Genomic DNA, 16,393 nt, shown 5'->3' on the forward strand with positions numbered 1-16,393 from the left:
TGTGTAAAATTTTAATTCCCTCCCTATATTTGATAAAGTCTCCTTTTTCTTTTTGGTCCTCCTTTGTTTTTCAGTACCGGATCGGCCAGCTGTATATGATCAGCAAACACAGTCATGAACAGAGTGAACGTGGAGAAGGTGTTGAGGTGGTGCAGAATGAGCCTTATGAGGACCCAGAGCACGGATCGGGCCAGTTCACAGAGAAACGGATCTACCTTAACAAGTGAGTGTAATTTCCCACCTACAGTGGGCTTGAAAAAACGAATAAATAAAAAAGTATTTGGACTATAAACCACTGAGAAAACGTCTAAATCACTTTCATAAGGGCTTCTAACTTGCACAAACCTATATACTAACATATATACTGTCAAATTCCATGTATATATGTAAAGTATATAGCTTATATACTGTATATATAGTAACCAATGATCTATCCTGTATTTATTCCATAGATTTTTCCAAAGGCTTTGCACTCAGCATCATTTTACAAATAAATATAAATACACTATATATGTAGTTATTGTCTATGTCATATTGCTATTGTCCGTGTTGTCTATTCTGTTAATGCGTAGAGCGAAGAAAAAGATAAAGCCCAGTTCCTTGTATGTGTACCCATTCTTGGATAATAAAAGGCTACTCTGACTGTCTAGCACTTTCTCTGACAATAATAATTCTCAGCATTGAAGCAGTTTCCATGTATTGAGCTCCTGCTGCTTAGTTGTTACGTGATTTGACAAGTTAAAGACAAGCTCACTTATGTGCCTCTGCATAGCTGTCACTGAACTCATTCTTTCAGCGCGTTAACACACGATTAGCCACTGGTGACTTGTCTAATGATCTGCTCTGCTGAAATTAAAATCTAAAATGAATGCCTGACAAAGGGTGTGTTGAGGTTGTAAAGAAGCCCTCTCAATGCTTTTTCAACTAAAAGCAATGCCAGCTACAGTGACTTGCAAAAGTATTCGGCCCCCTTGAACTTTTCCACATTTTGTCACATTACAGCCACAAACATGAATCAATTTTATTGGAATTCCACGTGAAAGACCAACACAAAGTGGTGTACACGTGAGAAGTGGAACGAAAATCATACATGATTCCAAACATTTTTTTACAAATAAATAACTGCAAAGTAGGGTGTGTGTAATTATTCAGCCCCCTTTGGTCTGAGTGCAGTCAGTTGCCCATAGACATTGCCTGATGAGTGCTAATGACTAAATAGAGTGCACCTGTGTGTAATCTAATGTCAGTACAAATACAGCTGCTCTGTGACGGTCTCAGAGGTTGTCTAAGAGAATACTGGGAGCAACAACACCATGAAGTCCAAAGAACACAGCAGACAGGTCAGGGATAAAGTTATTGAGAAATTTAAAGCAGGCTTAGGCTACAAAAAGATTTCCCAAGCCTTGAACATCCCACGGAGCACTGTTCAAGCAATCATTCAGAAATGGAAGGAGTATGGCACAACTGTAAACCTACCAAGACAAGGCCGTCCACCTAAACTCACAGGCCGAACAAGGAGAGCGCTGATCAGACATGCAGCCAAGAGGCCCATGGTGACTCTGGACAAGCTGCAGAGATCTACAGCTCAGGTCCATAGGACAACTATTAGTCGTGCACTGCACAGAGTTGGCCTTTATGGAAGAGTGGCAAGAAGAAAGCCATTGTTAACAGAAAACCATAAAAAGTCCCGTTTGCAGTTTGCCACAAGCCATGTGGGGGACACAGCAAACATGTGGAAGAAGGTGCTCTGGTCAGATGAGACCAAAATGGAACTTTTTGGCCAAAATGCAAAACGCTATGTGTGGTGGAAAACTAACACTGCACATCACTCTGAACACACCATCCCCACTGTCAAACATGGTGGTGGCAGCATCATGCTCTGGGGGGGCTTCTCTTCAGCAGGGACAGGGAAGCTGGTCAGAGTTGATGGGAAGATGGATGGAGCTAAATACAGGGCACTCTTGGAAGAAAACCTCTTGGAGTCTGCAAAAGACTTGAGACTGGGGCCGAGGTTCACCTTCCAGCAAGACAACGACCCTAAACGTAAAGCCAGGGCAACAGTGGAATGGTTTAAAACAAAACATATCCATGTGTTAGAACGGCCCAGTCAAAGTCCAGATCTAAATCCAATCGAGAATCTGTGGCAAGATCTGAAAACTGCTGTTCACAGACGCTGTCCATCTAATCTGACTGAGCTGGAGCTGTTTTGCAAAGAAGAATGGGCAAGAATTTCAGTCTCTGTGCAAAGCTGGTAGAGACATACCCTAAAAGACTGGCAGCTGGAATTGCAGCAAACGGTGGTTCGACAAAGTATTGACTCAGGGGGCTGAATTATTAAGCACACCCCACTTTTCAGTTATTTATTTGTAAAAAATGTTTGGAATCATGTATGATTTTCGCTCCACTTCTCACATGTACACCACTTTGTGTTGGTCTTTCACGTGGAATTCCAATAAAATTGATTCATGTTTGTGGCTGTAATGTGACTGGGCCATTGCAGTACCTTGGGTCTTTTTCTTTTTTCAACTATTCTGTTGTAGATTTTCTGCTTTGCTTGGGAATATTTTCCTGCTGTAAGACAGGTTTAGCTGACTGCGTCATGTGAACAGGTGTGTGACAAAAAGAACGTGGACCCAGATGCAGGACTCAGTAGACTGACATAACTCAAAATCACAGATTTATTTTATTGCTGACAAAAAGGCAAATTAAACAAAAACCAAAAACAGTAATTGTAATCTGGCTGACAAGACAGGGGAAGATAAACCGAACATCATGCACAGAAGAAGAGACACTGTCAAAATAAAACAGAAGCCATGTAGGTAACTTGACAGGACAAACCAGCAAACCAGAGAACAGAATACTGAAACCAGACAGACACAGGGGCATGACTGGCGAGACAGAAAGGAATACAAACACAGCAATAAGACAGACTACACATGGAAACACACAGAGGCAGTAAAAACAGCAATGAACTAGAATATAAACACACTACAATACAATCTATAGAGGATAGTATGACCAGGGAAAATACGTGACCTTGGGGCAATTGTACTTACTTTTCTACAAGACTGGATGTGATTCTGTGAAACAGTTTTTCACTGTTACAGATCCTTCCGGTCCGCTTAAGCCCTGATTATAATCATGAAAAAGCTCCAAAAGGCACCAACAATGCAGTATTTGAAGAGATTAAACTGGAACAATCTATTACATAAACTCGATGTCTAAATGTGTCTATCCATTAATCCATTAAAATTTACTGAATTGTTGTGCAAGTAAAGCAATAATGTTACTTTCTATTATTATTATTTCATATAGTCTTATTCTGGTAAGATAGATTCTGTGAGACAAGATTGAGCCGCTCACTGCCAAAAGTCAGACTGTGAGATAAAAAGTGATCCATGCGAAGAATACCAAAGAAGGCTGAGGTGGAAGTTTTTGTGCTCTGAAGTGACAAGTAAGTGGGCCTTTGGGAAATATAAAGTGTCACTGACAAACTCAGTGAAGAGGAGGGCAGAGTGTGGTGTGCGTTTAGCCGAGTGTGTGTGTGTGTGTGCACAGAGAGATGAGGTCAGTGTAAATGATGGATAATTTGAGCAGTCGCTGTCGGACACCGAGCGGAGCCTGCATCCCTCCACCCACAAACCACCTGTTAGTATGTTATAGCTGCATTCTGTGCGTGTGTGTGTGTGTATGTGTGGCTTGCAAATAAGGCAGTGTGAGGACATGTGGCTAGTCTGCTGTGTCTGGACATTCCCTTGGCTGTTTGACAGGTTATTAGAAGGGGACTGAAGGAAACTGTCTGCCTCATGTTCCCATAGTTTATACAGAGTCTTAAGCCATTTGCAGATACACACTGCAGCCCTGAGCATTGATTGGACTTATCTAATAGAGGTGCACGTGAGAACTCAAATGTCCAGCACAGTCACATGGGACATTAGTCAGTTGCTTTAACCTGCCTGCACCTTTTGTAAAATGTATGCATAATGTTGCATTCTGCAAACACTAATATTTTAGTGCTCTGCCTGCCTGCAGGTGAGTGGGCGTCATGTGTCCTGCCTCCTGCTGTCTCTATCTAGGCAGCTCCCTCTCCTAAAACAGAGTATCTCCAGTAGCAGAGCGTTTCCTGCTGCATGCCCAGTGTGAAAAACGACAACTTTTAAAATATCCTGATCTTATTCTTCTGAAATTATCCAAAGTTCTTGTGTAAAATGGCTTTAGTGACAAACCGGCTCAATTTCCATATTCACTTACATCTAGCAGACATAGAAAAAGAAAAAGAGAAGAAGTTGGAGATGTGAGAGTTAAATAATCAGTGGTTAAGAGAGAATTTTTCTGAAAGGTACAACTTAATGATGACTTTGAGTCCAATTATGCTGCTATTTGCTGCGCTTTGATTGTCTGCTTTTCAGGGAGCAGAAATCTGGACTAAATGTGATTTGGGCTGTAGTGAATTTTTGTCTGATGGCACTCAGTAATGACTGTCTGCAACCCTTCTTTTCTCTCGGCGTCTATTGGCAATCAGGACTTACTGTTCCAAATGTCAAAGTCTCAAAAGTCAATCTTCTCCATTCACTGGTATTCACTGGTAAATTTGTGTATTTCTCAGATTTCTGACATGGCAATTTCCTTCCAGCTCACCAAAGCCCTGATGTTCCCTTTCCGCAGCAATCTTTTTTTTTCTTCTTCTTTTTTTTTTTTGATTAGACATCCAATGAGGTGCTCAACTACTTGGCTGTCAGCATTTAGAATCCATTTTTGCTGAGTAATAGCCCTCCCCCTGTATTTCCTCTATTTGCCTTCCATGCCCTTTTCTATATCTATCACAATGAACGCTGGTGAAACTCCCCTGCAGGGTACAGGGTGTAATCAACTTCCCCAAGGGACTATCATGGCTGCCCTGTATAGCCTCCATTATGACTCCACACAGCTGGATGCTTCTTGTTGCCTGTTCCAGATAATAGCCTAAAGAAGAAGAGTGGAGAAACTTTAAGAGGAAACTACCATGCTGCACACAAACTATTTATTTAAGCTGTTCTCTTTCTTCTTCTTCTTCACTTTACTAACCTATCCACTCGTCTATCTTTGACAGCAAGCTCCCCAGTTGGGCCAGAGCAGTGGTCCCCAAGATCTTCTATGTCACAGAGAAGGCTTGGAACTATTACCCATACACTATCACAGGTAATGCTTTAATTATACGCCTTAGTGTGCTCTAAAAGAATTTAGAAGAATTGGTGCAATGATATAGGATCACAACTCTGTCCAGAGCAAATAGATTTAGAATGAACACTGCCGTAAAGGTGGTAATCTGCCTGTTTTTGTTCTCAATAATTAGCATCACTGTTGTGTGGATGATAAAAATCACACTTTAATTCCACCACAACATTAGAGCTAGGCTGATATGTTGGCCGATATTTGCTAAAACCAATATCAGTATTGTTATTTGTAGGGCTGATAAATGAAAAATTGAAAAGTAAAGAAGACGTGGGAGAAATACCATTCAACCATGTTGTGAGTGATGACATTAGATAGTCTGCACACCAGAGGGCACTCTGCAACGTTCCTGTTGGCCTGTTCGAAATGGCACCAACACAACGTCCAGCTGAGCTGAGTAAAGTGTCAGGGCCATTTTACACCTGCTATGCAGAGCTTTGCAAATGAGAAAGTTGACAACAGATTGGCTAGTTGCCATTTTTGCAGGTCATGTACATCTTGATTTTTGTAACCTGCTGCCTTGTGTCGCCGTAGCTGCGTCAAAGACACGAGTGTACAACTGTGTCGTTTTTCTTTACCGCTTTGATCACATCAAAACAAGATTCATTTTAAACTTGGTTGTCATGTTTCTTAGTATGTAAACATATAATACCTACATATAGAATGAAATGATGGGTTAATCTGTTTGTTTCATTAGGAAAATAATTATTTCATTGTCAAGTGTTGTTTTTCACCATCTGGTAATTTCTACAGCGTAACATCGTTCCGTTTTTACATTTCTACAATAAATTTGGCACCAACAAGGTGTCGCTATTTATCTGTCAGATTGTTTTTCTTTGATTTATTTAAAAATATTAGCTGCAATGTGCTTTCTATCAAATGTGTAAATTAAAGCGATAGCATTAAGGTTTTCAAAAAGCTTATAGCAGAGCTAGAACAGCTCTAAATGTCACAAAAATACCGATAGATGGCAACCAGTAAACATCATATTGCATTTGGGATTTTTGTATGTACAGTGTGTTTATATGACAGACTAAATATGCGCTCAGCAGGACCGTGCATGTCAAAAACAATCAGTGTCACACAGATTTTTAAAAATGGGGCAATATCATAGTGAAATGGGCTCCTCTCATGTGCTTTTACTGGAAATGAAGTGCTACTGAGCTGAGGCTTAATGGTTCTTTTTTTTCATTGTGAGCTGAAGTATTTTTTTCTTCTCTCCTCTCGTCTTATCGCTCTCATTCTCTTTCATGCCTTTGTCCCCCCTCCCCACCCCCCTCAAACTCCCATTCCCATCCATTATACTGATGGCCTCTGCTGATGATATGGTCAGAGTACACGGTGAGTAGTTTTGGTGTACCTGCACGCAGACACACACACTCATACACACACAAAACCACTTTGATCGACCAGCTGCCTGGAAGATCTCGTGTTGTAGAGTTTAAGGGTGAGTGTTAGAAGAGGAGCAGGTTATGTTTGTTGAGCACATCTCTGACAACACCCAACACTATCAGTATCAAGGACATCAGTGCATGCTGAGCAGCATGTACTGCTAGAAGACAGTTGTAATACTTTACTTTATTGTGATATTTGATATTTACTGGTTGTAACAATCATCAGGGCATTTACAGCATGAAGCAATGTCCATATTAACCCAAGTCCTGCCTGTGAGTTCTCAAAATACATGGGCGCAAATATGCACTTTAATATTAGAAAATATCAGAAATGTGGGTGCTGAGCTGGACCTGTCTCAGCTTTACTTCCTGGAACAAGAGAAACAGAGAACACGTCTCCACTGCTCTAGAGTCCAGTGGCGATGGGCTTTACGCCACAGCATCCGTCGCTTTGCAGTGCACTTGGTGATGTAAAGCTTGGATGCTGCTGCTCATCCATGGAAACCCATTCCATAAAGCTCTCTGTGCGCTGTTCTTTAGCTAATCAAAAAGCTACATTAAGCTTGTAGGTCTGTCGTGATTGACTCTGCAGAAAGTTGGCGACCTCTGTGTACTGCGTGCCTCAGCAGCCGCTGACCCTGTTCTGTGATTTCACATGGGCTACTACTTCGAGGCTAATTTGCTGTTGCTACCTAATCACTTTCACTGTCTTATAATACCACTAACAGTTGACTGTGGAATATTTAGTAGTGAGAAAATTTCATGACCGGACTTATTGTACAGGTGGCATCCTATCACTGTACCATGCTGGAACTCACAGAGAGCGACCCATTCTTTCACAAATGTTTGTAGAGGCAGTCTGCATGCCTAGGTGTTTAATTTTATGCAGCTGTGCTGATGAAAGGGATCGAATTTAATAATTTGGATGGGTGAGTAAATACTTTTGGACTACTTTATAGCGTACGAAGAAAACAAAGTGAAATGAATCCAGCTTAAGCTTGGAACAGGACAGACACTGAGACACAGACTGAGGGGGAGACAGCATTATTTGTAAAAGTTGATTATACACTAATGTTAATCAGGGGGATAGGGCACAGACAGGTGAAACGAATCAAGGATAATGAGACAGGAGGAAGTAAAATTAGAAACAAGACAGAAAGAGAAAAGATTACCAAAATAAAAACGTGTAGTGACTAACTTTGCACAACAACAACACCATAATGCACTTAAACTCAACATGAAGAGTAAGTCTGCTATGAAATCAAAATAGGAACAAAGAGCCAAAGCTGAAGCTAAAAAGGAACATGAAAATCAAATATGACAACAAACATTAAACTTAAGAACCAAAAAACCTCAGATTTAAAGACCCAGGACCCAGAACAAGTGGCACTACACCATACAGCTCAGTTCAATTTGAAGCATTATGTTTGTTTAAGTAGTTTAACCTCTTCAGTCACACAAATCTAGTTTTTAGTTATCATGACTGCCATGAATAACATGTTGTGATTGCAGGTATATACGAATATAAGAATATATGCAAGAATAAAAGAGAAAGGGAAATGTGCCCATCTTATTATTCTGTCCTTTTTTTCATCAGATTGTGCTCACAGCAAGTGAAGTCTTTAACAAAACCACCATGCATATCTGAAACAAATGTAATTTCACGTCCGATCCCCAGTGTGATCTGATACCTCGATTAAATCCAAACAAAGTTTATTCTCTTTTATTATTACCATCTGTTTTTTTCACCTCTCTTTCTCTTTTTGACGTTGGGGATTTTTTTGCTGCGCATAATTTCGGAAAATGAGAATAACACAAAAACATCACGGTTAATTTACACCCAAGTAATGGGATAAAAATGGAAATTAAGATTATGAATATCGTCTCAACTGTCGCTTTAAAAGTGAACCTGCGAGACAGCAATAGTCATCATTAGCTGCTGGCAGCTGATGGCACAAAGCAGTGAAGGGTAACACAGAAGTCGAGGCATCCCTGTGGAAGGAGTGTAATCCCTCCAGCGTGCAGAGATCTGTTCTGAAGTTAGCTTCCAGTTAGCTAGATGTGGAATATCTCCACAGGGAGAAGCTCAGGACAAATCCTGAAAAAAAAAATCATCCAAGTTGCTTTTGGATAAATTAGCTCCTCAGTCTGTCCCTAAGATTGAGCCCAGACACGCATATCTGAATTGATTCGTTTTATTCAATACTTCCAAGCACATGAGAGTATCAAACATACTGGTTAGAGCTTCAGATTCGCATCCAGATCCCTGCTTCAACAACAGCCACACCCCTGCTGCTCCAGCCTGTTTGTCAATATGAGCTAATCAGGGGAACTTTTCATTAAAGACATTAACAGAAACCCCACAGCTCTCAGCTGTTTGAATGTTTAATTGACTGTTGCCAACAAAAAGCACTAATGATTTGCACCGGGACATTAAGAAGACATGCCCTAAGACATGCCCGCCCAGACACACACATGCATATATGCACGCACACACACGGCCTCTCTGTGTGTGTGAAGCAGCAGGAATGCATCAGTGAACCACATATAAAATCAGCAGCAGGCCGTTTCTTTAGCCTCGCTGAGATTATGCAACTGTCTCTGCAGCATCTGGATGTTTCAGGGAGGTCACGCCAGCTCATGTGAAACTGTGAAACTTTTCTTGAGTTAAGAGGCTTAAGAATATGAGCGTTGTGGCAGCAGCTACTGTGATTTTTGGATGCATGTCACATCGTTACCTCTTACTCTGACTGCAGAGTACAACACATTACTCCTACAGGAGCTCCTCTCCCATGTGGAAACCCATACCACGAAGCCAGCAGTGCACAGTTTTGGTGCTGATGTTAATGCGACAGGAGGTTTGGAGCTCTGCAGTCATTCGTGGCTGAGTTGCCATGGTTTTTGTATCACTTACAGCTGATTGTGATCTAAGATGGAAGACATTTCACCAGCTGACTTGTTGCAGTGGTGGCATCTTATTACAGGACCACACTTGTAACAACAAGGCAGACTGCACGGAGCAAAAAACTGCTCACTGTGATGGTCTCGGACATTTATTTCTGGCACCAAATTAGGTTTTAAAGAAATATCTTCATTGTTCATCTGTAAATGACAAACACCTTTTTAATATTGACCAGTTTGACTTGAAACAGCAGGTCAGTTGTTACTGATGTAGGTTCAAATTAGTCTTGTTAACCTACTAATCCATGTTAGAGCTGCTTTACGTGTGTAGACATTTATCCTCTGTCACCATCATCAGTATCAGAAACACAGAGACACGCTCACACAAACACACCTCGCGCAGTTTTCTTGTTTCTCTTTAAGACTCACGAGGCCACTGAATTGTGCTGAGTAATTACAATAAGGCCTCTCGTTCCACATCACTGTGAATATACCATGTGTAGCATCACTTATTGATGGCATGCATAAACACAAACACTGGCTTTTGCATTTCATGTATCCAGTATTCATCCTTCTACACTGTATAATGATTGTGTTGAGCTTTAATTTGGTTAAAGACAGTAAAAATGGACAAAAACACTAAAGTGTGATGTGGTTTTAAATCTCCGGAGTGAGAGAATAACCATTACTGCTTTGGTTTTGTGTAATAAAACCCAAGATATAAGCCCCTGTCAGACACACAGTCCTCTCCATTAATCTGATCTGGCATCTGAGCGTGTCGGCTTCTTGTGCTTTCAGCACAGCAGCTAAAATGCAGCGAAGCTAAAGAGTAAGCTACTGTAAGACTACATGCACACATATTGACCTAAACAACAGGATGTTGTCGCTTTAGCAGACTGATGAAGCTTAAAATGTTAAAAATCTCTGAAAAAGGGGCTGGAACAAACAACATTAAGCAATGCAGTTATTAACAGAGAAACTCACACGTTGTTTATTTCTCACTTTTCCCTCCCTTCAGTGCTCCTTCCTGCCCAAGTTTTCCATCCACATTGAGACCAAATATGAGGATAACAAAGGGAACAATGATAATGTGAGTAAAGCTCTGAGTGCCGTGCCGTTGGAAGTGAATCGTAGGAACAAAGCTGCATCTGAAAGAAAGAGGATAGAATTTAGGTTCTCTCTTTTCATGTACCTTTGCCCTTTTGTGCTCTTTGCTGTCTGCTTTGTTGCCTCATCTTGTTGCTTCTTGTCTTTTCCCCAAAATCAAAAATAATGAATTCTCTTTGTCAGAGGGTTATTGCATCATTGTGTGCCAAGGACATCAGGAGGATTATCAGTCATTCTGCTGTTCTGATTTCTTCAGGCAGTGATTGCGACTGTTAACATGAATGTTTTTGTCTTCGTTCATTTGTATCTTGGACAATCACAATCTTTTTCAATCTGTCATTATGATAATTTCTCATAGATACTTTGCCAGACACATCTGAACAATAGGTGGACAGTCTGAATCTCTATAACGAGCAAAGTTTTTGGTTAACAGCTCTTTGGGAATCACTTTGTTGGTGCAAACATACAATTTTATGCCTGTCAAACCTCAGTTTCTTTGGCATTTTTCATACAATTAATTCACAGAAAAATGTGTTTTTCAAGACAGACTAGTAAGAAAGTCCCTAAAGACAAAATTTAAAATTGGTTCTTTGCTAAGTTGTTTGTTATGTGTAGAAACAACAATGGTTCAAATGATCCACTGAAAATGGTCACGTAGACGGACTAGACTGAAAGCAAGTGAAAAAGCAGCCTGTTGTCTTAAGACCAACATTAAAAAACCTTCAGACAATCTGCAGAACTAATGTTTAAGACCACTTTTAAAAATTACAAGAAAGTCTGGCTCCTTTAAAGTAAAATATAAAGAAATAAGAGCTGGTTAAAACCTTTTGCACAGAACTATAGCTATAAAATAGATTGACTGTAATTGTCTTTTATTAAATCAACCTGACAAGGTCCTGCAGGTTGTGTTGAGTATTTCAAACCAGGTAAAAGCACTTCAATTGATCTCCACCTCACCTTCAGAGCAACACTTGGTATTGCCAGTGGAGGCAAGTCTGACTGTTGCACAATATTACTCGAATACACAATGTAGTAGAAGGAAAAGGCTGCGGCCCCACCTAGTGGTGGATTATGAGAGTTGCAGGAACATCACGATGGTTTCACAGATGGTCAAAATCTCACATTTGAAACTGATTGTAACAAATGTGGGTGCAGGCAAACTCAATAGAAGGGTCTTTCCGCTCTCATGTTAACACCCCACTGGTCCACCATTTGTGCAGTCACCGCTATTCTCTCTTTATTCCAGCCTCCCTCATTTCTTGTAATAACCTTGGCAGTTGACTCCCTGCCTTTGCTCCTGGCCCTATACCCATGAAAAAGATTCAAAGAATGCAGGAAGTTTAATTAATGTCCATGACTCAAGAGCGCTTTCACTGCTCTGAAAGGAGCGGATAACTAGTCAACATTGCTTTGCTGCGTCCCGTGAGTCACACAGGAGGAAATCATTGACCACTTGGTGTGACTCACATTCCTACTCACAGTTTGTTTGGCCTATTGTTTGACGGTAAAGCTAGAAGGACGGGACGTGCTCAGGAAATTATCTTTTTGTCAAACGTAAACCCTTTCAACCACTGCTTTCCTGTACAGCAATATGATGTGTGACTAAAATGACTCCCAGCATTTACGTGATGCGTGAAGCTGCCTTTATAAATCCACCAAGTGACGGCACTTCATCCCACAGCATTTGTCAACGCCACTGATTGAGCTGTCCTCACATACTGAACTGTTCCCTGTTCCTCAGATCTTTGGCAGTGAGCCCAGAGAAGAGGAGATGGATGTGTGTTTGTTGGACATCGCTTACGATGAGATCCCCGAGCGCCACTACAAGGAGTCGGAGGTGAGGAGAGCGACGTCACTGACCTCAGGATGAGGAGTGAATGAATACTTGCAGCCACGGCACAGATACTGCGGAAGGAAGTGGAAAGAAGGGTGAATAGGAGGGAGGAGGAGAGAAGTCAACAACTGAGATGTGAGGAGAAGGGAACAGAATAGGGTGTTATCTTTTCTCCACCAGCACCAGTTCGTGTTTGACCACCAGCTGGCCATCTGCCTCCTCTGGGCGATGGAAGGAAGGGAAACGCATGTTTATGTGTGGGGGAGGTGATGGGCATTAGCTGTGGAGATTTGACATTTGTATGCGCGTGCGTTCGCTCATCTATCAGGACGTGATGGTCATAAAAAGCTGAGCTATTAATAACCAAGAGGGGTCATGACAGCGCTGCAGTTTTGTTATTGACACCCTCACTTTCACACACGCACCTCCCACCGATCTCTGTCATCCTCTGCTTTTAACCACTGAGAGCTAAGAATAGCACAGACATGCTGTCCAGAGCTAAACACAGAAGTCAGATGTCTAATGTAAATATTATTTTAAAAACAGATGAACTGTGTCAAATGTCGGGGGTTAAAAACAAAGGAGAAAAAAGTCAAAGGTCTGACAGCAGGTGCTCATGATGCAAACACATGCAACCAGCGTCCACAAGACAAGGAAGAATTTCCAGTGCTGAAGATAAAAAGCCGTTATTGTAGTGTCTAAACGTATTTTAACTAAATAAAACCAGCATGCATCACACTGAGAAATCAATTAATACAAAAAAAATGAAGGATCTTTAAAACCACGTTTGGCTCAATACTGCTCAACACACGCATGAGTGTCAGATGCTTGATTTTAATGGAATTTGATGTAATCTTAATCAACAAAAAGCCTCTCTGCCCCACTGATATTAGTTCAAGCCATAGCTCGTATAGAAAAGATGGATGTCACCTATTTTGTGTTTGTGTTCTGCTGTTATTAAAGCCTGGAGATGCTGTTCACAGTCACAACTTAGTCACGTCTGTGTTATAATCTATTTTACTCCAAATGTGAACATAATTTTCAAAATAAACCTCATGATGTATGAAAGAAGGTATTAAAATAACATTTGAGACCATAAAGTGACAAATGCTTTTGAGTTTTTTGCCGTTTGTATGAGCATGGCACAGGCTGGCCGTGGGTGAGTTTGCTGCATCATCCACTCCTGGCAAGACTGTGGCAATGCTCCAGACCTGCAAACTACCAAAAACTTCTGTTTTTATAGAGATCCTCACACTTGCTGGTGATTTGACTGGATGCAGCATATATGATGCAGTATATAGAACCAAACTACTTGCAGCCAGAGGATTTGCTCCCTGCTGGTCACCAGAAAGAAATCATATTTAAAGCACTTTGACTTTGGCTTCACGTTTTAGACCTTCTTGAAATACAATCTACAGTTAATGAAACTTGTTCAGCAAAACCAGGAGGAAAAGTAAGTGAAGTAAAACATCTTTTGGAGAGATATTTGCTTATTAAAAAAAATGTGCTTAAAAGCGATTAATCTGTCATTAGCATTTCTCATCTTTCCGTCTCTCAATACACTTGATGAAACATTTTATACGGAGAAGAATATAACAGACGTCTTCCACCTCCTCTACAAGTACTTTCCCAGCAGGGATAGAGACACTCTGTCACACTCAGATGCATGACTCTAAGACAAATGAGCATCACAGCATAATTAGTCCACTGGGAGCAGTGATTAATGCGTGTAAAGTTTCTGAGACTCCCACTGTGCTTCTTAGCTATACCCTGCATTAGCCTCGTAAATAAAAGCAGATGATCCTGTCCTGTGGGCAGAGAGGAGGAAATTGATGTGTGTGAGAGAGATTAGATGGCAGGAAGTATAGTTTTAATTTGAAGTATTGGTTTGAAAACAGTTCAACAAATTTTCCTTATGGTCTTATGTAAATTTTATGAGGATTATCGACATAAGATTGTTTGTGTTTATTTAACTCCTGGGGAAAAATGAGTTGTTTTTCTGAACCTGGTGTCTTGTGGCCTTGCAGGACCTTCGGTATTTTAAGTCAAAGAAGACGAACCGAGGGCTTCTGCAGGAAGGATGGCTCGACACCCAGGACCCCATCATGTGCTCCTACAAACTGGTCACTGTCAAATTTGAAGTCTGGGGCCTGCAAACCCGTGTGGAGCAGTTTGTACACAAGGTCAGGACAAACCATTTTTGGGGGCAAGAGACACGTTGTAGATGAGTTTCAGCCTGCTTATATCATCGTCTGAGCCAGAGGCGTCCTATCTTTTGCTCTGAAAACATGTGATACACGGCCGTGAGCTAGATCAGCAGTTCCATTATCACCTTCGACAATATCTGCCCTGTTCGCATCCCACAGCTTGCCTTGCAGCACCACCTCCCTTTTTCTTGGCTGCAGAATTTAAACTTTGTATCTCTCATTTCCCAAATCCATTTTGCTACAGCATCTGTCCCTCGGGTCAGCTGTCCCTGCACTATCCTTGCCCAAGGCACCCACACCCACACACACACACACACACACACACACACACACACACACACATTGAAGGCAGGTTCATTACTCACAGGCCAACACCAGGAGTGTCCCACATAAATCATAATCCTCTAGGGGTGAACAGAAAATGTTTGAAGTGAGAAATGAAGTGAAACTCTCTGTATCCTTTAGAGCGAATGCCGTCTGATTTGCAGTTTCTCTCCTTGAACTTCCTCCCTGCCTCTGTCCCTGCCTGAATTCATTTTCCTGTGATCTTGCCTCCTTTGCTTCCCTTTTCTCTCTTTTTATTTTTTGTAATCTTCCTCAGGTGATCCGAGATGTGCTGCTTTTAGGACACAGGCAGGCCTTTGCCTGGGTGGATGAGTGGATTGGTAAGTGCGCAGAAGATGACAGTCTTTAGAAAACTTGGGTTAGTTTCATGTGCAGGCATTGACTCATCTCACGATTGCACCCACTTCACATACATTTTTCCATTTTAAGATGGAGATCATAGACTGTATGCAAAGGATGGACATAGCTAGCATGGCATTATCAATTTGTTTATTAATTTCATCAACTTTTAGCTTTGTGACCATCTCCATCTGGTGTTTTTGGAGTTGGAAATATTTGGATATATTTGTCATATTTGGACATGAGCGTAGTGTGCTAAGTTATCAACTAAATGTTAGCAAGCTCATTTTAGCAGGGTGTATGCATGCAGTGTATGGGTACCATGCACAGGAACAGATACCTGTTAATAATTCTAAATAGGGTAAATGCTAGAACCTCCACCACCAAAAACAGAGAAAAGACTTCCTGAATGGCCTGTTAGGACAATTAACCACGAATGATAACATATAAAATGTTCCACACACTAGATGGGTGACTCCAGTTAGCTGTAGTGTCATCTCTGCTAATTGGTTTTGCCACATCCTACCTCCTCCTACAGAAGTGTGGCTGGTTTGTGTATTTTTGAAACTGTCTTAGAAACTTTGATTTTTCATCTTGTTGATGTCAGAGGTTAGAAGAGAATGCCCAGACTGCTTTTATAGGAAGAGAACATTAACTCAAATTCTCATTATAATCAAGGTATGAAGAACAACATCTCTGATTGTGCAACATGTCAAACTGTAGAGCAGATGGACAACAGCAAAAGATCGCAGGTGTGACTACTGTCAGCTAAGAACGGGAAACTGAGAGTACAGTTTTCTCCTGACACGTATTTCCCTTGAAGCAGTTCGTTGTAAGACCTTGAGAAACCTGTGTGCAATATTTCCACATTTGCAGCCTCACCACATTAAATAAATCTGCAAAGTCCCATTTCCAAAAAGCTCGAGATGCTGTGGACATTGAAAATACAAAGAAGTTGTAAATCTTAAACTCATATTTTATTCACTGTAGAACACAGAAACCATATCGAATGTACCAAAGTAAGAAAAACATTCGCTCATTTTGAATTTGATGGC

General features: G+C 41.1%; 1 protein-coding gene across 1 annotated transcript in view; it reads left to right on the forward strand.

Moving 5' to 3' along the window:
• Positions 1 to 16,393, forward strand: part of pitpnc1a (phosphatidylinositol transfer protein cytoplasmic 1a) — a 49,489-nt gene that overhangs the window by 31,120 nt on the left and 1,976 nt on the right. The window contains exons 2-8 of the mRNA XM_040051968.1: positions 75 to 223; positions 5,090 to 5,178; positions 6,545 to 6,552; positions 10,525 to 10,596; positions 12,355 to 12,450; positions 14,475 to 14,630; positions 15,256 to 15,319. Coding sequence (XP_039907902.1) covers positions 75 to 223; positions 5,090 to 5,178; positions 6,545 to 6,552; positions 10,525 to 10,596; positions 12,355 to 12,450; positions 14,475 to 14,630; positions 15,256 to 15,319 — 634 coding nt within the window. The remainder of the gene's footprint in view (positions 1 to 74; positions 224 to 5,089; positions 5,179 to 6,544; positions 6,553 to 10,524; positions 10,597 to 12,354; positions 12,451 to 14,474; positions 14,631 to 15,255; positions 15,320 to 16,393) is intronic.

The sequence above is a fragment of the Simochromis diagramma genome, unplaced genomic scaffold (assembly GCF_900408965.1).
Source record: "Simochromis diagramma unplaced genomic scaffold, fSimDia1.1 OVJJ01000321.1, whole genome shotgun sequence".
In the NCBI taxonomy this organism is placed as follows: domain Eukaryota; kingdom Metazoa; phylum Chordata; class Actinopteri; order Cichliformes; family Cichlidae; genus Simochromis; species Simochromis diagramma.